Below are 27064 nucleotides of genomic sequence, written 5' to 3'. Positions count from 1 at the left end.
TTGCACCCTGTGTTGGCTGGGATTGGCTCCAGCAGACCTTCGTGACCCTGTAGTTAGGATATAACGGGTTGGATAATGGATGGATGGATATAATGAAGTTGAGATTCTTCGCAGTTTGGTTATTTAACTGTTAAATTGCTTGAACTCTTTTTTTTTTTTTAGATGACATTTTAGGGAGAATTCTGATTAATCAAAATAAAATTATTATTTTTGCCTAATATGATATAAAAAGTTATACACATTTTATTAAAACACCCATCATACTACCCAGCTTTTCTCAAAATTTTAATCCTTCATTTATATAACCTTAGTGAGTCATAAGCATTTCTATAGTGTGAAATTATTGTGATATTCATACTACTCTATGACTTATTGTGACCAAGTAATCGAGGTGTTTTGTCACTAGTTGTTGGAACGTGTTCCTGTGTGTGTGAGAGTTGACCACCAATGACCTGTCAGCTGGAAGTACAATGAATGGCATGCGATGCTACTAAAAAGTAAGAAGGAAAACAGGTGTTTTCATCTACGCAAACCAAAGAGAGGCTTATCTGTGTGGTTTACATTATTTGGACCAAGGTAGAATGCAAAATAGAAAAAAGGCAGGCTGAGTTTGCGACTGAGCTTACCATACTTGTACACATTTGTACAGCCATTGGTTCTGAGAGACAGCACATTAATTGGCTGTCATGATATTTTGCAGTGTGAGAGGAAATTTGTCACATTGCTGAAAAGTCTTTATTTACGTTTCTTTGTCATGTAATCTGTCATCCCCTAGACAACAAGAGCCACCAACTACAGTCATTAGCTGTGACAGCTTCACTGACATGTAGTGGTCTTGGTCTGTATTTTTGGAGCCCATATTATTTCTTCCCTATGCACATTCCATGAATGTCATTTTGTGTGTGTTAAAGTTAAAAATAGTTTCTTCGTAAACATTTTGTATGATTTGTATGAAAATCATTGTCTTCCCAAAATAATGAATGAATTGTGTTACAAGTTGTTACCTGTTTGGTTGGATATCTCTCCTTCGGAACAAGCGATGCAGTCAAAGCAGCAGAGTGGCTGTCCTCTTCTTGTTGCCTTGCGCCAACCAGGGAGGCAGCTTTCGCTACAAACAGAACGAGGAGCCTGTTTAGAAATAAAGAGTTATTAAACACAATTGCTTAATAGAACAATATAGAGAGGCAGGTAATATTAAAAGTTCAAAAATATTCATATGCTCAAAGTATTGTAAATTGTAGTAATTGTATTCTGTCATGTAGTGTATTCCAGATAAACTCTGAACTGAGAGGACTGAAAGGTGTGCTTCTAGAGGTACAGAACCAGGAAATTGACAGCTATCCCTGTCAGCGTCTTTACTAATGACATTAAATTTGTGAGGCGTTATTATAACTAGATAGAATAATTAGGGAAATGATGGTTTAAAACCCAGTCTGCTTAGTGTGTATATGCTGAGTTTGCATGTTCTTGCTGTAGCTGGCTGGATTTTCCTATTTTTCTAAACCACTCAACAGATTTACAGGGTGGATTGATTAACTGATTGAATACCATTTGATCAACTGACATCTTGTCCAGGGTTTGCTTCTAAGGATAGACTCTGCCTAGCCAGGACCAGATGTAGGAGTAAATTATCTGGTCTTGAAAGTGAATGAATAAATAAATGAATAAATAAATGAATGAATGAAATATAATCAAGAAGAAGAACCTAAATATAATTCAATGAGGTATCATTTACCTTTTGCATTCATGTTCAATTGCTGTAGATATACTTGGGGTTGTGTTTTATACCATTACTGGAAAAGTACAGAAAAATCTGTTTTAAAATGGTACAATACCAGCATTTCTGGATTTTCAGGTAAACATCAGATTTCCTCTTAATCCCCACCACTCCTTTCCTAAACACTCTGTATTGCACAAAACAGAACTACATGCTTTGAGAGGATTGGAACTTTATGGGAGCTATCCCTATTGCTTTGACGCAATTGGGACTTCACAGGGGATGCAACCTCTCCTTTTGTTGCTTTGACGTGATTTGCACTTCATGGTTGACCCAGCACCCCGATTTCTATCAATGCGATCTGGACTTGACTGGAGGCATACTGCTTTAGTGCGATCTGGACTTCACAGCTTGTCAAGAGGGAAGCAGTACGTTGTGCACTGCGATGGCGTGGTGCCCCAGGGAGACTTTAGTAAGAAAAGGTTTTAGATTTATCCGTTATTTACTTTGGAACCGTTTGGTATCAAAACTGATGTCCAAAAGTTGGTATCAATAACAAAGTCAAATTTTTGTACCAATCCTTCACTAGTTCATACATCAGAGATCTGTTGTAATTATCCAAGCCTTACTGTCCTAATGTCATACATACATTATATCAGTAGCTTGACTTCAAAATGTTTAGGAACATTTGGCTTAGATTAAATGGTGGGCTGAACCTGGAAGGTTTTACTGCATCAAAATGAGAAGCAATAGCTGAAAAACAAGAGTTGACGTTGCTGGGCAGGCAGGATTTTAGGGATAAACGTGCAGGTTAAACAGAGCAAGCAAGAACAGTACCTAGGCAGGAAGTAAAAAAAAAAAAAGAAAACATAGTGAGAAGAGTTAGACAAATCTGAGAGGCAAATGTAGATAAAGGACACCAAAAAATGGGGTGGTGTGGTGATGGTAGCGGGCTGTGCTGTCAGAATCTGGTATGGATTGTTGTTACTTTTATGAAAAATACAATTTTATTTAAAACTGTGTGGTTGTAGATGTTCATTATATGAAACTGATTTTTACTTCTTAAGGAAAAGAATCATTGTTTAAGAATTATTAAGCTATTGTTAGAGAATGTCAAGCTATCAACTTAAGCACTTGTGGCAATGCTTCTTGTGTGTCCTTTTATGAAAGTTTGTCATGTGTGAAATTTGGACAGTAAAGCATTGTGCTATTTAAATGCCATGTCTGCCTAATGTTTATGTCTACAGTTACAAGTGTGGCATTCTGTTAGTGTTATTAAAGTTTTGTTTAATTATTTAAATACATATCCTGCTTTGTACTGTGGTGCTTGGCACAAAATGCATTAAGGATCTTGCTAAAATCTATTTGTAGTACTAATCTATCTAAAAGATTCCAGACTAAACAAGTTACAGTAAGCTCATATCCTTTCAGGGTGCACAATATGTGTTTTGAGAAATCTAATCTTTGTTTTAATGATTTATTTTTCTTAGATACATAGGGCCTTAAGAGCTAGGAGTTTGTTTACCATAGAAAATTGTCGCTTTGGTTCAGAAGTATGTGTCTTTCCTTTAGCTCCATGTTTTCCTCATATTTGAAAATTAATTTGCAATTTCATTCTTCATCTCTTTCTTTGTATAATGCTAATGACCCAATATATTTTATAATGTTAATTGTTTTAGCTAATCTGTCTTTAAAAGAATTTGTCTTTGATTAGCTGCATTATTATTGCATAGATAGATAGACAGAGGGCGGCACGGTGGCGCAGTGGTAGCGCTGCTGCCTCGCAGTTAGGAGACCCGGGTTCGCTTCCCGGTCCTCCCTGCGTGGAGTTTGCATGTTCTCCCGTGTCTGCGTGGGTTTCCTCCGGGCGCTCCGGTTTCCTCCCACAATCCAAAGACATGCAGGTTAGGTGGATTGGCGATTCTGAATTGGCCCTAGTGTGTGCTTGGTGTGTGGGTGTGTTTGTGTGTGTCCTGCGGTGGGTTGGCACCCTGCCCAGGATTGGTTCCTGCCTTGTGCCCTTTGTTGGCTGGGATTGGCTCCAGCAGACCCCCGTGACCCTGTATTCGGATTCAGCGGGTTGGATTCAGTACGGGTTGGAAAATGGATGGATGGGTAGATAGACAGACATGAAATCTGTAAAGAAAACCAAACATTTAGTATACAATTACAAATTTGATGAAGAGTTAATACAGTACTTGTACTTTACTTTTGACATGTAAAATGAAAATGTATTTGGGCACAGTTATAACTTTGATTGAGTTAGCCAATGAAAAAAGCCTGAGTGTTATTGTTCTGCTGTGGTTGTTTGAGGCTGCATCATTTATCTCCAAACCTATGTGCTAATGGAAAATTGCTCAAGTGTAGAGAGTCTGTTTTAAAAAGGACACCTTGAAAAAGCCAAGCCAAAGGATGTGTTGTCCTATGGAACCTGTTGCTTGTCTAAGTTAGAGTGCCTCTGCTCCCGAAAAGACACTTTTGCATTCTAAAGTCCGGTTTGTTACCTGACCCAGGGAATGTGGCCTTGTTTGATTAGTTAAGATGGTTGTTTTTTTCTGTCCTAACAGAGGGCAGGTCCTATGTAAAACCTTTGATGCCCAAGGGGCACAGCCCAAAGCAGCCACACTGCTTATGTGAATAAATAGTGCTGTGTGTTGTGGACACTTTACTCGGCTGGGCTTGATTCCGTTAGGCCTGAAAATGTTCACTAAAGTACTCAAAATAGTATACTCAAGTTATTATTTGGACTGCGTTTACTAGGTGGTATAATAGGAATTTCACACTTGATGATTGCATGTTTGATTACTTTGTGCAAGAAATACATTGAGTTGTACATCATCTCCATATCCATGAGTTTTCTCCTGGTGCACTAATTTCCTCCTACTGTATTTCTCAAAGTGAATAATAGGTTGTCAGTTTTACTTAGGGTCTCTTTGTGTAGTGAAAGGTGTATTAAGTGTATGTATTCTGCTGTGTATTAGTGGCATTCCATATTCCCAGTGCTGTTAAGAAAAGGCTGTATTCTTCGACCCAAATCCAAAACCCATGCAATTTTATATTATAAAATGAATAAAATAATTCTTCAGCATAGACAGGACACAATTATTATTCAAATACAGTTATTATCATTTTATGTATACAATAGTCACTCAAACCTCTTTCCTTCCTCCCGGCCAGATGATGGTGTCCTCATTCAGGATGAGTTTCTTTCCAGTAGGTGCACTAGAATCAAAGCTGCCCACTTTAACATACTGGATATCTCCACTTGGGGTGGGCTGCCAGTTCACAATGTCATAGAGAGCTGGAGGGTCTCCATTTTCATCAAAATATATTTCCTCTCCAGCTTGAGTCTTGAAATGAACATTCTTCATATAGTGGAGAATCTGCCAGTATAAGAGACATATATGCTTTATAATCAGGTTAACCTTTATGGCCCAGTTTTTCTGTTTTAAATTAGTGGCTTTCAGTTAATGTTGCAGATAGTAATGCTAATCTTTTAAGTTAGTGTTGTGGTTTTTATTTATGTTGGAATGGGGTATTTTTAATTCTTTCATATACTATAAAAGGTATTTTTATAGGATGTATAGAAATGCATCAGGCTTGATCTTCATTTTGTTACTATGTTTTTAGGTTAGTTTTAAAACGTTTTGCTTGTGTATATGTTCTGCTTTAGAACCTCCTGGTAGTTTTTCCTGTTTATTTGATATGGTACTTAAACTGTGAGTTGTTGAGAGGACGTAGAAACCATATATTGAGACAGGCTACTCTAAGCAGGAGTGATGATACAATGTATATAATGGAAATATGAAAGGAAAAATGGAGCAAAATGACAAGAAATTGAAATGGAAACTGAATTTACAAGTATTTGAATGCCACAAAGTAATGATCAATGGAATATAGCACAACTATAGGGAAATTTGATGGAGGAAGCACCTACAAAAGTAAAATCTAAAAAATGTATACAAGGAAGCTATGAGTGGCAACTAAAATTATGGTATATGTAGAAGAGAAAATAAAACTTAATGGCACAAAGGAGGCTAAATAGAAGATAAGGAGTTAAATATCAATTTGTTTAAATCAACAGTGTATTCAAACACTGGTTAAATGAGTAGTGTGAAGAATTCGAAGAATGGAGCAAGAGAAAAACTTTTCTTGTATAAGAAAGTGAAGCCACTGACGAGCAATTAGAGGTGCAGGTAACCTAAAAGTAAAATAACCTCAGAAACAATATATCTGTAAACTTTATGGAAAAGCAGAGACAAATGAGACTCTGTAAGAAAATAGGTATGAAGAAAATAAAGGCCAAGTTGACAGAAAACAGAAATCACAAAATATCTATGAAATGGGATGGCTTTGGTTTGACTCTATACCACAGACATTTTTGAAACCTCTAGGAGAGAATTCACATGGAGACAAAGGCGGCTGATAGCCAATTTATACATAGCGCAGAGAGTAACGATGAAAATATAATACAACGGTCTAATTTTGGAAAGAAAGGAATATGTTATAAGGTAAGGATATGCACTGTCCCTGATAATTTTATTTTATATTGAAGAAAGGAACTGGTTAGTGGAAGCGAAGGAAGATGGAAAGACGGGAAGTAAGTAGTGGAAGCACATTCTTATGTATTGTGGGTTTTGAGGCACACCTATGCTCAAAAACACTTGAGTAGAATTTACAAATAGTATTGGACAAATATGCAAGGACTTCAACTAATTGCAGCATGAAAGTCTTGTCAAAAAAACAAAGGTGGCCAATAATAAGTGAACATATGAAGCCACAACAAGATGTTGTTATATGCCACCAAGAAATAAAATGAATAGTGATAGTGTCAAAGAAATTCATACTAAGGAAAGGACATTTTAGAAGCAATCTTAAGTAAGAACTTAATCCAAGGAAACATCTAAGCACTGGTGTGGACAGTGAAGACAGAACTCTTAAGTGATAAAAACAAAATTTAAAATACTTTTGTGGTGACTAAGATACACTAACAAGGAAGGCACATAGATACTGCAGAAGAGATTACCCATCGATTCAGTTGGAATGTGTGTTACAAAACCCATTTGAGCACACTTTTTGCTGTTACTTTATTTGTGGCGTCCTGGAAGCTTCTCTCAAAGGGAAAAAGACTAAATAAAGACTGAGTCCAGATACTGATCTGGATAATGCATAAATGATGATATGGAATGTTAGTGGAAACAAAGAGAAAGCATGAAGGTGGAAGAACAGATTATTCCAGATTCTCTGCAACTAGTGTGAGACATCAAAAGTAACAAACTGCCCATAGACTGCTTACATCTAGAGCAAGCACCAAGTAATCTGTTCTCTTTCCACAGATAGTTTGTCAATGTAAAATTTTACAACTTTTGTTTTACTTATTGGAAGAAGCTGGACAGCGTTATCTGTTCCCTTTTAAACTATTTTTCCTGCTTCTTCTGAGTGCCCCTCTATTTTCATGTGAATTAATGTTCTCTCCTAGATCACAAATTGTATGGATGACCTCTGGTATTTCCGAAGATAGGAGTAAACATTCGCGACTTCTTTTTGTCCTAGACCTTTTATTTTTTTAATCTTTATTTCTCAATTTTGCTACACTCAATTGGACAGAACTGTTTTTACACCATGTATTTATATACCATTTCCTGTGGGCTGTATGAGAGTGATGTAATAAATTTTCCCTTTTGCAGATGCATCAACTAACTTTAAAACAAGTTATACTTTTGTCATTTCTTTTTAATTTCATTGCATTATTGGCCATATGATTACTTGTTCTGGAATCTGGCTTGGTCAGTTAGCCCTTAGTATGCCAAGGGAAGGTAATGTACTTTGAGATGATGTCATTTGGAGTTTTATTTCTTTTCATCATATATTAGCTTGATCATGAATACTTCATGATAAACGTCTTTTGGAGTTTTATTTCTGTACATGATATATTAGCTTCATCATCAGCCTGAGAAAAGGTAAAGATTAATTAAATAACAAAAGTTTAAATGAAACTTTACCGGCAGCCTGCTTCTGCTTTGATATAAGAGTTATACAGGGGGATCTGGATTTGTTCTTCTGAAAACAGATTTATAGGTGTAAGGTGGTAAATCTCACATGGTGCCAGAAGTGTGTGGAAAAAATATTTAATGATAAAAGGAGGTCTCAGTAAATAACAAAATAAGTATGTAATTCTTACCATTGGGACAATGAGATGCACTTAAAGAAAGAAGAGTTAATGCTGCAGGGCAATTGGATCTTGGGGGAAATGCATGTGCAGCTAATGAGCTCTGGTAGTGTGGGGAAAAAAAAAGTATTAGTTGTTGTCTTTTGTAGTTTAATAGGTAAAAATGTTTGAAGTTGGCTGTCCAAATTGTAATTTAACCCCTGCCCAAAATATCATAAAAAAGTAACAACATTAAGGAATGGAGTTTAAGGAGCAAATTTTATTAGACCAGTAGGTTATTAATTTTTTGGATTCATGGACCACTTTGGGTAAAACCTATGGATAAAAAAATGGCCTAGCACCACATCAGCTGTATACAGTATATGACCAGACAAGGTAAAAATGCAAAAGTAGAATGCAGTCAGGAAACAGTTCTGCTCAGTTCGTGTAAAGTTTATATGCTAATCACTTTTTCAGTTCCTCACATTTATTTTTTCCCAGGTAAATACATTCATAGCTGAACACCTCTTCACTTTCTCTAATCGTATGAAAGAGAGGTGAATATAACTTATTTATCAGGTCAAGTTGGGGTGTACGCCCTGGTACAGCACCACACGACGAAACAGCTTGGGATCCTGGTTGGCAAAACCCAGGCGTACACACGGTCCAGTCCCACCCTCTAGAAATGACCCTCTATCTGCCTCAGCCAGGTGTTACATGGGTGTCCCCTTGGCATGGTCCAGCCACTTGGATTCTTAATGATGGTCCTGCAAGCTGTATCAACCGTGGGGAATCGCGCCACATCTCCATAGTGCCATAACTGATGCTTCCTCACAATGCAGGTAATGTGCCTCATTTGGGACTTCATGAGCAACCGCTCAATCGACACAAAGTTAAACCAGCGGTACCCAAGGAATCTCCCAAGAGACATAGTATTTAAGGAGTCCAGTCTTCATCTCAGGTCACTGGATAGCGTCCATGTCTCACAACCATATAGCAAGACAGGAAGTACCAGGACTCTAAAGACTTGGACCTTCTTCCTTTTGTATAGATATCCGGAGCACCACACACCTCTTTCCAGCGACCTTATGACCCCCTATGCTCTCCCAGTCTGTCTACTGACTTCATAGGAAGAGTCACCACAGACATGAATGTCATTGCCAAGGTAAGTAAACCTCTCGACAAGGCTGACACACTCTCCGCAGACAGACATGCTGTTGATGGCTATGCCTAAGAGGTCATTAAAGGCCTGGATTTTGTTTTTTATTCAAGACACTCGTAAGCCCAAACACTCGGACACTCGCTCAGTCTCTTGAGAGCCTGGACCAGAGCCTCCATTGACTGCAAAGATCACAGCCTCGTCAGCAAAGTCAAGATCAGTGAATCTTTCTTCACCAACAGATGCCCCACAGCCGCTGGACTCCATGACCTTGCCCAACACCCAGTTCAAGCAAGCATTGAACAGAGTAGGAGCAAAAACACACCCCTGACAAATCAACTGGGAAAAACACAGGTTCTGCGTCCACTCTGAACGGCACTCGAAGTACCAGTGTACAGGCCGGCCATAATATCCAGCAACCTTGAGTGGATCCCACAAAGTCTCAGGATGTCCCACAGGGTAACTCAATGAACTGAGTCAAATCCTTTAGTAAGATCGACAAAAGCTGTAAAGAAACTCTGACGATGTTCACATTTGCGCTTCATTAGAACCCTTAGTTTCAGGATGCGGTTGATGGTAGACTAGGGCCCTATGCAATCCATTTTATTTTTTCACAAATTCCATTTTTTTTTTTTTTTTGGTTTTCAGTTTTATTTTTCCTTGATGCGGATTTTTTTGTACTGTAACAGCAGCTACAACAAACCAAACAATAATGAAATGGCACTGTGCATTCCTTTTTCTGAAACAGCCCACTAGCACAACTGAACCTTATTTTGCACTTACATTCATCAGGTAGGAGCTCTGATCCTCCATGATGCAGTATGCTGAGACTGTAGTAGGACATTGAGTGTCCTCCAGAATTAAAAGACCTGTTACTACTTTGATGCATCCTTCTGAGATGAAGGTTAACTACACTTTTAAGGTCTAGGATATTTGTTACAGCCTGAGTGGATGTGTTCTCGGCCAGAAAGAACTTTTTGTAGATGTGAATATGTTCATGCGAGGTACCCTACTGATTTGAACTAGCTATTCCACTTGGTATTTCCTGTCTCAGGGGTTTCTGACAGGCTTAATGAGGAAGGCAAACTCTACACACATCACTAGTGATGCAGCCTCACTTAAGTATTTACAGGGCTGCCAGGTCTCTCCCACCAAACTAATGACATGACAAAAGCAGATTGAATGTACACTATTAGGCATAACCCCTTTTAAAACATACCTTATATGGTATACATTGTCTGTAACCACTGCTAAAATGTCATTAAGATTCAGCTGGTTGATGTGAAGGGACTGAAATGCTGCTTGTGAAAAGGTGGAAAAGTTGCAGCTCTCCAAAATGATAACATCTACCAAAAAGTACTGGTCTTCAGTACCCGTAATTGTAATTCCGTAATTTATTTTTTAATGATTCTTAAACCATAAGTGTTTACAGATTGAAAATGTGCATCATTAAATGTGAATTTCCCCTTGGGATTAATAAATCTATCTAAAGTACCTACCTGCCTACCTACCTACCTACCTAAAACCCACCCACAATAAATCATATAGGAAACACATGCACAAACAGAGGCATAACTGAATTGCTACAAAGAATTGCGTTTGATTGGAAAACAAGAAACTAGAAAATAGTATCTGAATGATAGAACTACAGATTTTTCAATTGTTTAATTTATTGGGAAGTTTTGTAACAGTCACCCCTTCAGTCTCTAAATTCCGCACATTTCCTTTTTTGAATCTAAAATCCATTTTTATGCATTAATTCCATGATTCCGTCCGAGTTTCCGCATCTCAGAAATCATAGGGCACTAGTAGACTTCTTAGGTGTAAAACCAGTCAGCTCCAGTCGCTGGTAGGTATGCAAGTGATCATGGATCTTATTGAGGATGACCCTAGCAAGGATCTTACCCAGCACCGAGAGCAGTGTTATGCCCCTGAAGTTGCTGCAATCTTGGTGATCACCCTTCACTTTCCAGATAGGGACGAGTAGTCCCGTATTCTAGTCAGTTGTGGATGACATCCATTTCCCAAATGGAAGCAGAGATTGCTTGCAATGCCAGGAGGAGCCTGGAGGAGTTCACCCCGGATACCACAGATACCTGCAGCATTCCCTACCCTCAGTTGGTTCACCACCTGTGCAGTGCCAGTGATATTGGGTGGTTCACAACCAATTAGAAGATCAGCCACAAGAACCGTGGACCCAGAGGTATCCAACGTCCTATCCAGAGGATCAGCTTTGAACAGCTGCTCAAAGTAGCTAGCCCAGTGGGTCACAACTGCAGTGTCATCCATTAAGGACTGTGACTCTCCCTGGAACGGATTCAGATATGCACAATACTTCAATTCCTCTGTGAGCAGGATGTGGGTCACTAGACCATTTCTGCTCAAATTTTTTTTTCAAGGTTTTCTTATTTTCTATGTATAATGACTGCACAAGGTAGCTGCAGATTTAAGTAGGATGAAAACAAGAACTGCATCATATTAGTATGCATTAGTAAATTAATCAATTAGTAATATTGAGCCAATGCAAAACAGAGAAATAGAATCAAAAAAATGGCAAAGATGTGAGACAGAATCATATATCGAGAGCAGTAGTGGCAGATATTAAAAAACAGAATATCGCATGTTGTGTAAGCATATTCGCAAGATGAAAATTAAATTTGAAGAACAGAAAATCATTTGTAGCCAGAGAGATCTTTAAACCAATGATGACTCAAAAAACAGTCCATGCTATTAAATTCCTTGAACTTGGCAACTCCCAAAATGCTACCTCCATTATTTTTAGAGACGAAGTAAAAAGCTGTAAAAAATAAATGAATATAAGTAAAAAAACAAGTCCAGGTCATCATGACATTAAAATATTTTTTTAACAGGGGTTTACTTTCACATTTGTTTTTTTTTTCTTAAGTGTCATGATTTAGGTAGGGTTTTTGTTGCCTGGCTCATATATATTTTTTTCTTTTAATAGTTTTATTTATTGTTTATTATGTTGAATGTTTTGTTACTGTTATGACTGTTTTGAATTAGACTCGAAACTTGAATATTTTTCTCTTGTTGAATGCATTTTGTATATCATTATGGTAATTTCTTATGCATTCTTAGAATGAAAGAGGTTTTAGTTTGTTTCTGTTTTTGATATAATTTGTGTAGAAATTAAACCATGTATATTGAGTTAGTTTTAGTTAGTGTCCCTCCCACAATGACATTTTGTTTTTCATGCAGACATCACCATTTTGTGGTGTCGACATTAGGTTGTGACTGTGGGTTGCTAGGAGACGGTGCCTGTAAGTCGCACAAGTTGACATCAATAAGGCAGTTGTATTTAAACCAGCATCTTGCTATCAAGTAACTGCCCAACTCTGTGGATAACATAAAAAGAAATTTGTGGTGTTAAGTGCTTCTTTAAAGGTTCAGAGCAAAGGCTTTTGCATATTTTTGACTCTTCTGTTCTTGGTTTAGTTTTGGCTTACGTTTCTCACTTCCGGTTTTGACCCTCAATCACCATGATTTTCACACGGAGGATCATCCACTGCCATATTTTTCAAGACAGGAGAGTCCAGTGTTCCATAACAGCATTGTGTGTGAGTTTGGATCATTAGGGAGAATTAGATTTTCTGGTTTCTGAATTTCTCACTTGGTTTTGTGACTTTGGATTTGGATTTTGGGATATGTTTGTTTGGTTTGGGTTGCCTCTTTAGGCATACCATTTTCGCTAGTACTGTATTTCTTTTTTTTCTGTTTTATATTTTTGTTTTTAAATTTTATATAAATCTTTGAAAGATTAAGGAACTAAGTATTGTTTTTGTCCTGAACACCAGGGGATTATGATAATTCTCACCTGAAGGGCAATTCTGAATACTTTTGTAATTTTATTTTGAATTTTTAATGCCTTAGCTTAGCTTTACCCTCATTTGGGGACTGTGCCCGACTGAAGCCTAACTTTTGAGCTTTGTGGTAGGTTGCCTGTGATGAGGCTGGGTTTTGGATATACATCATTTTCACTGTGCGTCTGTGAGTAACATCATAACATTGTGTTTTTGGACTTTTTCCTTAAGGAAAACTTACCAAAAAAACTTACTGAAGAGTAGTATTTTAGGGATAAGTCAGACTGATACGCATTTCAGATGTCACAAACTTTTGGGACATTAATTGTTTAAAGCTCTCTCTTTTTCTTATGTGAAATCAGACTTGTCAGTTGTACAGGTGCTGGTCATAAAATTAGAATATCATGACAAAGTTGATTTATTTCAGTAATTCCATTCAAAAAGTGAAACTTGTATATTAGATTCATTCATTACACACAGACTAATGTATTTCAAATGTTTATTTCTTTGAATTTTGATGATTATAATTGACAACTAATGAAAGTCCCAAATTCAGTTTCTCGGAAAATTAGAATATTGTGGAAAGGTTCAATATTGAAGACATCTGGTGCCACACTCTAATCAGCTAATTAACTCAAAACACCTGCAGAAGCCTTTAAATGGTCTCTCAGTCGAGTTCTGTAGCCTACACAATCGTGGGGAAGACTGCTGAGTTGACAGTTGTCCAAAAGACGACCATTGACACCTTGCACAAGGAAGGCAAGACACAAAAGGTCATTGCTAAAGAGGCTGGCTGTTCACAGAGCTGTGTGTCCAAGCACATTAATAGAGAGGCGAAGGGAAGGACAAGATGTGGTAGAAAAAAGTGTACAAGCAATAGGGATAACCACACCCTGGAGAGGATTGTGAAACAAAACCCATTCAAAACTGTGGGGGAGAATCACAAAGAGTGGACTGCAGCTGGAGTCAGTGCTTCAAGAACCACCACGCACAGACGTATATAAGATATGGGTTTCAGCTGTCGCATTCCTTGTGTCAAGCCACCCTTGAACAAGAAACAGCGTCAGAAGCGTCTCGCCTGGGCTAAAGACAAAAAGGACTGGACTGCTGCTGAGTGGTCCAAAGTTATGTTTTCTGATGAAAGTAAATTTTGCATTTCCTTTGGAAATCAAGGTCCCAGAGTCTGGAGGAAGAGAGGAGAGGCACAGAATCCACGTTGTTTGAGGTCCAGTGTAATGTTTCCACAGTCAGTGATGGTCTGGGATGCCATGTCATCTGCTGGTGTTGGTCCATTGTGTTTTCTGAGGTCCAAGGTCAACGTAGCCGTCTACCAGGAAGTTTTAGAGCACTTCATGCTTCCTGCTGCTGACGAACTTTATGGAGATGCAGATTTCATTTTCCAACAGGACCTGGCACCTGCATACAGTGCCAAAGCCAGCAGTACCTGGTTTAAGGACCATGGTATCCCTGTTCTTGATTGGCCAGCAAACTCGCCTGACCTTAACCCCATAGAAAATCTATGGGGTATTGTGAAGAGGAAGATGCAATACGCCAGACCCAACAATTCAGAAGAGCTGAAGGCCACTATCAGAGCAACATGGGCTCTCATAACACCTGAGCAGTGCCACAGACTGATCGACTCCATGCCACGCCGCATTGCTGCAGTAATCCAGGCCAAAGGAGCTCCAACTAAATACTGAGTGCTGTAAATGCTCATACTTTTCATGTTCATACCTTTCAGTTGGCCAACATTTCTAAAAATCCTTTTTTTGGATTGTTCTTAATTGATCTTAATTGATATTCTAATTTTCCAAGATACTGAATTTGGGACTTTCATTAGTTGTCAGTTATAATCATCAAAATTAAAAGACATAAACATTTGAAATACATCAGTCTGTGTGTAATGAATGAATCTAATATACAAGTTTCACTTTTTGAATGGAATTACTGAAATAAATCAACTTTGTCATGATATTCTAATTTTATGACCAGCACCTGTACATTAATCCATTATTCAAAAACTCTTGTAAATAGACTTTGTTATAATGTTTTAACACAAAGCACCTTACATGAGTGATCAGGGTTTTTTTTTATTTTCTAGCATATGTAGTAATGCTGAATTAGACAATTAATGGATTGATGTTACATTTTCCATTTGTTTTACTATGTTCATCACATGTTAGAAGTTATGTACATGAACATTAGTATACCTTTGAAAACCAAACAACTGATACAAATTTAACATTTGTAGATTCATATTCATATGTACATGAACATTAGTATACCTTTGAAAACCAAACAACTGATACAAATTTAACATTTGTAGATTCATATTCAGTGTGGTGTTTTTGCCTGTATTGCTTTAAAGATGAAAGTCTCATGGCTTATACGGGCAGACTGTCATGGATACAGTATACTGCATCAAAAAGTGCAAGATTTGGCATAAAGCTTTGTGAATCTAAAAGGGGATACATTTGGAGTTTGGTTATGTATACAGGGAAAGGGACAATGTTTGATCCGAAATACATTCTTTATGGCATTGCTACATCGGTGCCGATTTTGATAGATGCTATGCTGGATCAAGGTTACTGCGTAACCATGGGCAATTTTTATACGTCACCAGAGCTAATTGACATCTGGCTGCAAAGAAAGACTGACGCATATGGAGCAGTGCATCCTAACCCCTGTGGCATACCTTAAGACTTCAAGACTAGTAGCTTGGCAAAAAGGTAAAGTGTTTGCACTGAAATGGAAGGAAAAGAAAGATGTTTGTTGTCTTAGCACTGTACATAATGCAGCAGCAGTCACTGTACAGGCAAAAGGCATATCAAGTAGGTTATGAAGCCTTGTGCTGTGGTCGACTATAATAGCACGATGGGCAGCATAAATAAATCATGTGGATATCAAGAATTGACTTTCTATTGTATGCAGAGGCAACAAAAGAAATAACTACAAAAATATATTTTGTCATCTGGTGGAACAATGTATTTAGAATGCATTCATGTTATAAGACAAAAAGCTCACAATATTGTATCTCATGCAAACTTTACATGCCAGCCTGTAGAACAAATCATTGCCGCACATCCACCGTCCACACTTCCGCTAAAGAGATGCAGTCGACACAGCACATCACGGATCAATCCAGAGTATCTTATTGGTAGACATTTTATTGATCATATATCTCTAACAGGAAAAAAAAAACAGAATCCAACTCATACCTGTGCAGTGCGATGTTCAAAAACTGGAAAGAAAATCTGAAAAAAAACATTCTATTATTATCCTGACCGTGACATTGGATTGTGTCTTTCATTGTGCTTTAAAATTTACCACACAAATGACTCATTTTGATATATGTAATACATTATTATATACTGTTTTGGCATTATTAGTAGTATTAGTATTGCTGTTATATTTTTGTTATTATTGTTCATATCATATAATTATTTTTTGCCCTGCGGTGGGCTGGCGCCCTGCCCGGGGTTTGTTTCCTGCCTTGCGCCCTGTGTTGGCTGGGATTGGCTCCAGCAGACCCCCGTGACCCTGTAGTTAGGATATAACAGGTTGGATAATGGATGGATGGATATAATTATTTTTAGTCATCATTACTGTTATTAGTTATATCATTATTATACTTCTAAAATTTAATAAAAATGTAATTTTTCGTGCCAAAAAAATGCAGTGCTTTTTACATGTCTTTTTGGAATAAAATGCGATATTAAGGAGGTTAATGCAGTGCTGTAGTACTGTGAGCCATTTTCATGGGTAGTTTTTACTCACACTTTTATCATATATTATTGTGCCTTCTGCAGTAATCTGTCCTCTTGCAGTCACTCAGCAGTACGATACTGACATTTCCTTGGTTCAGCCCATACTGTAATAAAAGCTAGAGTACCATTACATTTTCGGCATTTGATACCAACTTGGTACTGAAATACTGTTTTTTATAACACCATATCTGTATATCTTAAGGTAACAAATATAGTTCTATTACTGATGGAAATGAATGACTAAAATGTTGTGGCATGTACTGTATGTCTGTAGCTTTTAAATGCCCAGAAAGTTTAGTGAGATATACCCATGTTCACTGTTGCTGTATCCTATTAACAGTAAATAACACTCTCTCTGCAACATTGCTCTTGAACACATTTTATAGGACTTTGGTCTTGAACACTTGTGAGAATTACACTATTTTAGCACCTTTCTAACTTTGCATGCTTTTTAAAAAGCCCAGGGTCTAATCCCGAGTTTTCCTTTTTACACTGCATTTATGAAAGACAGTTGAGTTGATTTACAGAAGTGAAACCTGAAGCACAGGCAATGCATATAGGATACAGTTCATTAATAAAAATACTTGTGAGTTTAACATAAATACCCAAGTAGTTTGTGCCTTATTTTTTCAATGGTCCTTTCACTATGTTCTGCCAGTGTTTTTTATGCAATTGTTTGAAAATTAAAAATTAAAAACATTTAAATGAAACCACATTACATGGGTTTGAATCGCTTTCTAGTTCTGTTAGGTGCTCTGCCACTATGTGGAGTTACAGCTTGTATTGAAAATGCTAATGTGACTTGTTGATTACAACACAGTAATTTAGATCATTTATATTGATAAAAGTGTACTCCGCTGAGGTGAGACATTTAGGACAAAAGGGCCTATGGTGGACTTCAGGAGTTGGGAAAGAAAGTTCACCATATCCAGATCTACTCTGGTGGTGTAACAGTTTAAACTGTTAACCTCTACACTTTAGTTAGGGCACAGATTACATAACAAAATTACAAGTAATCTTTAGTACCTAGGGTGTTGTACCATGTTAGCCATTATGAATGTAGTGAAAAGTCCAAGCAAAATGACACCTTTTTTGTACAATTTTAGGTAGTGGCAACTTTGTGTAATTAAAGTACAGTCCCCACAAGCTCATCTATTTACGACACGATAGAGACGTGTTCAGAATCAAATATTGATTTTTATGTTTGTAAACAATGAGCCGGAACTTGACTGTTGTTTATATCTGTCCTTTAGTAGCATTTTTATTTTTAGACCATACTATTGTCTGTATGTTTGGCACATGTTTACTTGAAAACTAAGGAACCTTGATCCTGGTCTTAATCAAAAACTTATGACCTGATGTGTTATGGAAATTCAAAAAAGATGTAGGTAGTGGTAACTTGGTGGGCAGAAAAATTAATTGTAATTAAATCACATCCCTGGCAAGCCCATCTTTTGATAATCATGTGAAAATAAGGACCCTTATAAGCCTATGAAGATGGTATGCAAAATGAAAGAATTTAATTTTCTCAAGTTAATAACATTCCTATTCTGTTGACTAATAATACTCACAATTATTTGCCATTAAAAGAAATGTATGGTTTATAGATATAAGAAGGGTATTTAAGTACACTAATGGGAAAGACCAAAGGTGCGGCCACCTGTATTAATGACCTGTATGAATGACATTCAATTTCGTGTGGCGCTCTGTGCACGAATCTCACATTAATGTTAAGACTTAAAACCATACAAGTTACCAAAACATTGAGCTTGCTTCTTGTAATAACTACTTCATGGAACAAGGTGTTTCTTTGGAAATTAAACTAGTGTTGTTCTTTTTATGAATAGTTTTTCCTGGATTAACAAACAATGACTGTAATTTAAGCAGCTAATACTCACCTGTAAAGATGTATTTTGCTTGATTTTATTTTGCATTCAAACTCCTTCCTCCTTCTCTACTCTAAGCTGAATCTTTAGTAAACAAGCAGAGTGAGAGGGACGAGCTATAGAGTGAGTAGAAATAGATAAATGCTCCCTAAGAAAACCATTGCTTGTTCTGCTGTTTGAGAGCCAGGGGGAATGAAACTAATGGTAGGTTAAAACCACTGGAACGTGTCATATGTAAACTTGAGTGATGTCTCTTAGATAGCTGGATTTTGTATTTGTTATGGTTTGTGGTTGGAGTGAATCCTTGCCTTTTTATAATATGCATGTGATACAGTGCTTGAACTAGAGTGCTTAGAAAAACTTCATGAGCTAATGGGTAATGCTTAGTTACATTTATTTGTTTCACAGTAAAGATAATTAAATAATTAATAATAAATTATACAATATATTAATTATATAGTACAATTGTGATGAAATGTATGAATTTTAGGAAAGTATGTATCAAAATGAAGTGACATGGTGGTGCAGTGGTTAGTACTGTTACCTGGCTATTCAAGAGACCTAGGTAAAGATCCAGTAACCTAAACTGAAAACAGTGAATTTGGAAAACAAATGAATGAGTAAATTGACCAATTTTAACTACTGCAATATCAGTCCAATAAAGCTTAACTAATCAAGTTACCTGCCATGGTTCAAAATCTGCAATATTTGCACATGTCTGCTCTTTAAAGGGACCTTTCCCAGGTATGCAGGAGTTCAGATCATGCAGTGCATGCGCCACAGCATAAATGGCATTGTAGGTATTGTAGGTCATCCGCAAATTAGTCACATCCAAAAAAATGTTATCCAGTTTGGCTAGCTCTTCCTTTCCATTGCACAGTTTTTGTCCATTTTCTGCTTCAGGACCTCCAATAGAGGTGGTCCACTTGCAATTAAAAGCCTCTTCCCAGAAAAGCTTAACATAGATATCATTAGCAGATTTGAATGGGTGTATACTAAGCAGATACTCTTTGAACCCAGGGATATCCCCTCTGTGAATTGCAAATCCTATACTTCCAGTCAGCATCTTGAAAATCTGATTCTTGGATAACACTGGAGAAGAAGACCAGGACTCGCTTCCAATCCAGATTTTCCCAGTAATATTCTGCCTATCAATCTCTTTAATGACAGGATAAAGGTAGGCCTCCCAAGAGAAGACTGCAATAGCATTGACAGTAGATGCCTTGATGACTTCTACTATGTGGCGTGTTCGCTCTTCAGAGTAGAGTATTGGCACTCGCTCCAAGAATTCAACACAGATTCCAGAAGCCTGTGCTTCCTTCATAAAAACTGTAGCAATGCCTTGTCCATAGTCATCATCATCGGTCAGTATACCCACCCATGACCACCCAAAGTAATTAACCAGTTGTGCCAACCCTATACCTTGGACCATATCAGTTGGAATAGTGCGGAAAAAAGATGGGAATTCATGCTTGTTGCTCAGAGCTGGAGCTGTTGCAAAGTAGCTAATCTGCAAAAAAAGAAAAAGGGAAAACTATTTATTATGATTGCAATCCATCTTGTTGTTTGTGGTGAGCATGTTTTTTTGATTTTTAAGATTGCAGTAAGTACATTTTATATCAATAAGTTATACAGTACTTCATTTTATCAAAAATCAACCAGATATTGCCTACCCTACCTGTAGCATTCAGATTACATGAGCAGTAAAAGAATGAAACAAGAGTACTAACAATTAAAACATTAAAACATTTTAAAGTGCCCAAACATTAGAAACATTTGCTTATGCTTAGTTAATTGAGGAAAAATGAATAAATGCCTGCCAGATTATTTTCTCAATGCATTATGATAGATGAATTAGGATTCTTCCTATTGAGTAAGATACAAAGATGTGTTTGCAGTGTAGTGTAAAGTCGTTTATTATGCAATAATGTGAAAAACGTCCATGGAAAAAGAAAAAGAAAATCTCACATTACTCGTGTAACATAATCTATATGGCATTTGTCTAGCTATATACACAAAACATGCAAAATTGATGTATTTTGTCTAAAGTATTATTAGGTTCTTCTGTAGTAATCCACACAAATCATAAATAGGAAATTAATGGGATTGACCAATAGCATTCTGTCTTTCTTCACTGCTGAAAAAATTTAAGGTAATATTTAAATCACACCTTGGATCTCGATGAACGTAATTTTTAAGTGGAAAATCTTTACTGTGTAATAGTGTGTAATTTGTTGAGAACAAACTGATGTAACAACAGTCAATGGAAACTAAAATTTAAGGGCTGGATTCAATATCAAGCCAAAAATTGAAATCACAGGCAGATCCAATTTGACTGAATTTCATCATGGCAACTTAAAATGTGACTCACTAGTGTGTATGACCCCCACATGCCTGTATGTGCTACTGAAAATGTCTGGGCATGCTCCTGATGAGACTGTGGATGGTGTCTTGTGGGGGATCTCCTTCCAGACCTGGATCAGGGCATCAGTGAGCTCTCCTAGACAGTCTATGGCACTACTTGGGGGCGTTGAATGCACTGATACATAATGTCTCAGAGGTTCTCAGTTATATTCAGGTGTGGGGAATGTGCAGGCCAGTCACTGGTATCAATGCCTTCATCATCCAGGAGCTCCCTACACACTCTGGCCACATGAGGCTGGGCAGTGTACTGCAACAGGAGGAACCCACAGCCCACTGCACCAATGTAAGGGCTGACAATGGCTGTTTTTATCTCAGTACCTAACAGCAATAAGGGTACCATTGCCAAACATGGAGGTTTCTGCGACCCTCCAAGGCTATGCCACCCCAGGCCATCACTGACCCACTGCCAGACTGGTCATGCTGGATGATGTTGCAGACTGCATATGTTCACAATGGTGTCTCCAGATTCTTTCACATCAGTCACATGTGCTCAGTGTGAACCTGTGTGAGCTGTGAGTACAGGTCCCACTAGAGGACATTGGACCCTCATGCCACCCTCATGGAGTCTGTTCTGACAGTTTGGTCAGAAACATACATACCAGTAGCCAGCTGGAGGTCATATTGTATACCAGTGCTCTTTTGGTTCCTCCTTGCACAGAGAAGCAAATACTGGTCCTTTTGATGGATTGATTCCCTTTTATGGCCCTGTCCACTCTCCTTGTGTAACGGCATGTCTGCTGGTATAACTTGGTATCTCCTCCATGCTCTTGAAACTGTGCTGGAACCTACTTGCAATGGTATATATGGATGTGTCATCATGGAGGAGCTAGACTACCTGTGCAACCAGACACGGCTGCAGGTACCACCTCATACTAACAGTAGTGACAAGGGAACTAGCAAAAAATACAAAACTAGAGAAGAGTCAATCGGAAAGGATAAGGAGAGAGCAATTGTCTGTGGCTACCAACTGTGAAACCGTTCCCTTTTTGGGGCTTGTCTATGCACCAAAACAGGTGAAGTTGATTCACAGTCCCTTGTGTTTCCTAACTGAACAGGCTAATATCCCTAAAGCTTAATTGATTTGGTGTTAGACTGGGATGATTAAGTGTTCCCATTTTTTTTTTATTTTGAGCAGTGTAGTTTGTACATCTTCTTTTACTCTTTGTTTCTGAGTAGAAACTTGTTTTTGATTAGGAGTTTTCCTTAAGGTTCTTCTTTTATGACCTAATTTAACCCGAATCGTATATATTGACTTCATACAAATCTTTAAGTAAACTCAGGTTATTGACCATTTACATTACGCTTTGAGGAATTGTCTAGCCAATATGAAACAACCTTTAAATGTGTCCTGCAAAAGTATTGGCTTGTAGCAAGTAATGGTAATTTTGTGCACAGAAAGTGTATTGACTGCACTAAATAACAGCAGTCTGAAATGAGAGTAGAATTATGAGACAGGATTTAGTAATAGCCAAGTCAAAACTGGGAGGCCAAGAGTCAAGAAAAATCTTCCTGAACTGAGTCAAGACATAAACTAAAGGACATTGTCCAAATCTATAAAAATATTGTAACCTAAAATAAATACTAGACTGAAAATCAAGAAAGAGTTTTAGGATGTAGCCATACACTTGCAAAACCTGGAGGTGCATGATGCTGAACATTATACTGAAACCAGTTATGTCAACTTAAAAATGAGAATTAAAATGATGATGAAAATCTTTGAAACAAGAATAACAAAGACACTAAAATATCCCCAATATAACATAAACAAATGCTCGCTCAATTCCAATAGAAAATGGGAAAGTCTGACATTGACATCAAAACATACCAAATGGGAATTTTAAAAAAAATAAATAACTGACACATCCTAGGAATATGTGTTTAAATGTACATAGTGGTGACCATGCTGGACTTTGGAAACCAAGGTTAAGAGAGTAAGAGACTGCAGCGCTACCCAGCGTGTCTCTTTTTCAGTTTAATCTAAATTTAAGATACAAATCCATAAGTCTTTTAGAATCAATTCCAAATAAGGCCAAATTATTGGAAGTCATATTGCACAGCACTGCTAAACAATTGACGTCTGAGTTTTGCCTTGTAGTGCTTAACTTGTACTAAGTGTAAGCTAATGAGCAGCTGACTTAACTTAAGGTTATCACACATTACACTAATTTTGTGATTTTCATTTGTCGATTTCATTTACACAATCTTATTGAATCGGGGGCAGTCACAGCTCGTTCCCATGACTGCAGTCATGCAGTGTGACACACGGTGACTTAGTCCAACCAGTCTGTGTAGGGGCTGGCTCTGTTTGCATGAGAGCTGACAACCAATGAGCACTTTACTGGAAATACAATGTGTAATGCAGGTACATTGGGGTTTTAGACTCCACAAACAGTAGACAGACTCAGCTGTCTGTGTCATGTTTCAATCCCCATCACAACAGAATGCAAAAAAAAAAAATAAAAGGACCAGAAATTTCTGCTGAACTTATCTTACCTATAAACCCTTCACACAGGAAATGGCTTCATCTGACTAGAGATGGGCAGTATGGCAAAAGAAAATAAAACCTTGATTTTTTTTTTTTTTTTAAATGGACGATTCACGTTTTTTTTGTGCAGCCCTCACTACTCTTTTCTGTACCTAAAACACACCCTTTTCTACACCACAGGTGACTTATATTTATATTTTTATTTTTTCTTCAAACAAACCATTTAGCTTTCACAGCACGACAGCCAGCTTCTTTCCTCTTCTGTAATAACTACAGGTCTCAAGAGTTACCTGCCTGTAGAGGAGTCACTTAATCCAAGTGCGCTCTGATAGCCCTCTGACCATCTGTTACAGACAGTCTGCTTGTTCTTCTACACCACCATAGCCTAGCCACCATTACAGGATAAGAAGCTGTGATAGAGAGCTCCAATGACATTTGGGGATAAGCTTTATCTTCGTCTCATGCTTTCTTACACTGGTTCCATTCTGTTTTCACTGCTAAAATAAACTGGACCTGCTGCTGCTTTTAATTGCTATCATCTTTTTGCAATCTTTCAGCATCCAGTGTTTCATATTAAAAGATTGCAGACAACTGACTTAACGTTATAGTCTACTTCTAGGACAAGCACATAAGAGAAGCACTGCTTATCATATTATTTGTATAAATATTGAAATGCTTTTTGCATTTACGTTTCACTGTGTAGGTTTATTTCTACCAACATAAACACTCAAAGAAACAATAACACAATCAGTAGCCATTTAAAACCCTCCCTTTGTTATGGCCATATGAGATGTCTTTAGTTTTGTCCTTATTCTCTTTTTTTTTTTTAAGTGACTTGCACTTTCAGCCTCATGTTTTAAAGTCATTGCAGTCTGCAGAAACATCAAATATTGCTACTCTGTTCAGGTCCAGCACAGCAGACAAATTTACTGTCCCAGATATCGCCCCCATTATAGAACGATCACAATCTAAACTGAAAAGTGCACCTAATTTCCTTTGGCTCCCCTTTTTTTATTCCCAGTCTCCACCCCATGGATTTTGGCTGTTGATTTTCATTGCAAGTGGGCTGGAGGAGCTTCTCTTTGCCCAACCTCCCGCCACAGTTATTTGAGCAGCCCTATTTGCATTCCTGTTGTCAGAACTCAGCTTTTGAGCCACCCTTGCCATGTGGAGATTTTTGGCCAAATTATTGAAGTGTGTTTTGACTGTACACAAGGTACACAAGTGAAAAGCTGATTGAACTAAGGTGTTTGTTAAACTTTGTAACTGTACCATTTTGTAAAAAATATCTTTTTTTTTTACTTATGACTGTCACTTTAAAATATTAATGAATAGTAAATGAATTAATAATAAAAAAATCGCCCAGCCCTGTTTTATGCAGCATGTACATGTAGCTCTCAGAAAAGGGGAAAACTCATAATAATTTGGAAATGTGAAACCGTGGTAGAAAGTTTTCATACAGACATGTCATTTGAAATGAGATTAGCAACTGCATTTATCAAGATTGACATACCCTCCAACTGGAAATCATGTAATGTGACATAGGTTTTAATCTGATATTCCTGAACTGGGCAAAACACTGTAAAAATCTGTACATTTGCACACATCCACATTCATTCAAATAGGCTAATAGTGCCACTGACCATCAACCTAACCTACACATCTTTGAGGTGCTGGAGACCACCTGAAAACCCTGAGAAAGTTGACATTGATACAAGCAGAGTTTGCAAATTCTACATTCCAAGGTGACAGGATAAGGGAATAAACCAAGACTATTGGTTCTCTGAGTTAGCAGAAACCACTGTTGCACCTCAAGACTAACATATGACTTTCTAATGGCTGTAATAACATGAGACATTATAAAAAATATATATTTGGTGATAATCACAACTTGAATATAATCATTAGTACCTGAGGATAGCGGTATATTCCAAGCAGAATGGCCATGGGGATTGAAACAGATGACGCTCCATCTCCAATGACTGCTGCCAAGGGGGCTTTAGTATTACAGCGGTAGTTTGGAACCACTTCATCCTGGCCAGAGACCAGCCACATAACACCTTCAATGCCCCGGGGGATGACATCACAGGAGTCATAGAGACTGTAGCCCAAGGTCACATTGGGGAGCAGGTTGGGATTGCCGTTGATCTCATTGATGGCGTAGACCATGGAATGCAGCCAACGATATGTTCTAAAGCTGAAACTAAATATGAAGAGTGAGTCATCACAAAATAATCAATTTAAAATGTTTTTTTTTTCATTACTAAATTGTTTATAATTTTCTTGGTCCTCTTTTTGCGTCCCATGCCTTTTGAGTTGTTAAAAATTAATCCACTAGCCTCATGGCACCTAGTAAGCTCATAACAAACTATCTTTGACAACTAGGGGTCAAAAATCAGAGCCTGGGGCCATGATAGCAGTGAGTAACTCATATTATGTCATGTCATTAATCACTTCTTAAGGAAAGAAGCAATTAATGTTTACAAAGAATTAATGTGTGCCCTTCATTTTTTTCCAAACTTAAATTATTTTCTCTGTTAAATTTTAATTTACATTTTCTTGAATAATATATACCTCCACTTTGAAGAAATGTATGCATAGGTAAACTGGTTAATAAAAGCAAATTAAATTATAAAAAAATTTAACAATATACATATGAATTCTCTTTTCTACACTAAAAACAACTGATTAAAAGAACTACATGGAGAATTGTTCTGCTGCCATAAAATGCAACAGAATTTCATTATGCATGGGTACAAGTTCCAAATAAAATGTTCTTTGTACTCTGGGCACTATCTACATGGTAAAAGAAGAGCATTATAGTACTAAGGAAGGGAAGGAGAGTCTACTTTAATTGACTTTTTTCAGTAGTTTAACATCTCTTAAAGTTGCGTTGTTTTCATACAGAATAGAAGTGTTAACAGAAACACATTAGTGTAGCAGCCTAGAGGACTCACGCACAGTGTTTCAAGCTGTCTCATAAAATGATATACTGTAAACAGAATGTGAAGCTGAATAGATGAGAGTTCTATACATTCTTGAAGCTGCCTCCACTTAACTTGTTTCTGGAAAATGTTTGAAGAATGTCTGACTAGATAGGAAGGTAACAGCATTGAAAAGCATTGGACAAAAAATATTAACCAATGAGTTCAGATTGTATCTGTCACTTTAGAACTGTCCATTTTTTTCTTTTAAAAAATCTTAACAAATCACATTTTTTTCCTTTTTCGCCACTTGCTTTCATCACCTACTGACAGATAAAGGTTTCTCGTATCATTTACAATTTCTGTCTACTTTCTTTCTTGTATCTGTTGATAAATTGTAAAACAAGGAGTGTTACATAAAAGTGTCCCTTACGTATATGTGTATGTACAGTCATACAAAAAAGTTTGGGAACCCCTCTTAATTCTTTGGATTTTTGTTCATCATTGGCTGAGCTTTCAAAGTAGCAACTTCTTTTTAATAGGTTGTAATTTACAAGTTTCCTGAAGAAGGAGCCCGCGTAGCCTCAAAAAGGTTGCATATTGTAATCTGTTCAGTTTGCCAGTAAAACATGTCACTTTGCTTGACTCCTAGTTTCACATTAAAAGTCTTTTTTCTGTGGATCAATGTCAAAAAGCAGATTGAAAGAGTTACTAGAATTCAATGGGTTATAAA

General features: G+C 37.4%; 1 protein-coding gene across 1 annotated transcript in view; it reads right to left on the bottom strand.

Annotated features, from left to right (window-relative positions):
- Positions 1-27064, bottom strand: part of LOC120526462 (extracellular calcium-sensing receptor-like) — a 47947-nt gene that overhangs the window by 14678 nt on the left and 6205 nt on the right. Inside the window, exons 2-5 of the mRNA XM_039749628.1 lie at positions 25319-25610; positions 19181-20008; positions 4873-5100; positions 1005-1128 (exon numbers count right to left, since the gene is read on the bottom strand). Coding sequence (XP_039605562.1) covers positions 1005-1128; positions 4873-5100; positions 19181-20008; positions 25319-25610 — 1472 coding nt within the window. The remainder of the gene's footprint in view (positions 1-1004; positions 1129-4872; positions 5101-19180; positions 20009-25318; positions 25611-27064) is intronic.

Source organism: Polypterus senegalus, chromosome 3, assembly GCF_016835505.1.
Source record: "Polypterus senegalus isolate Bchr_013 chromosome 3, ASM1683550v1, whole genome shotgun sequence".
Taxonomy (NCBI): Eukaryota; Metazoa; Chordata; class Cladistia; order Polypteriformes; family Polypteridae; genus Polypterus; species Polypterus senegalus.
The sequence above is the reverse complement of the archived record's forward strand: the minus strand, read 5'-3'. Positions and strand labels throughout refer to the sequence as shown.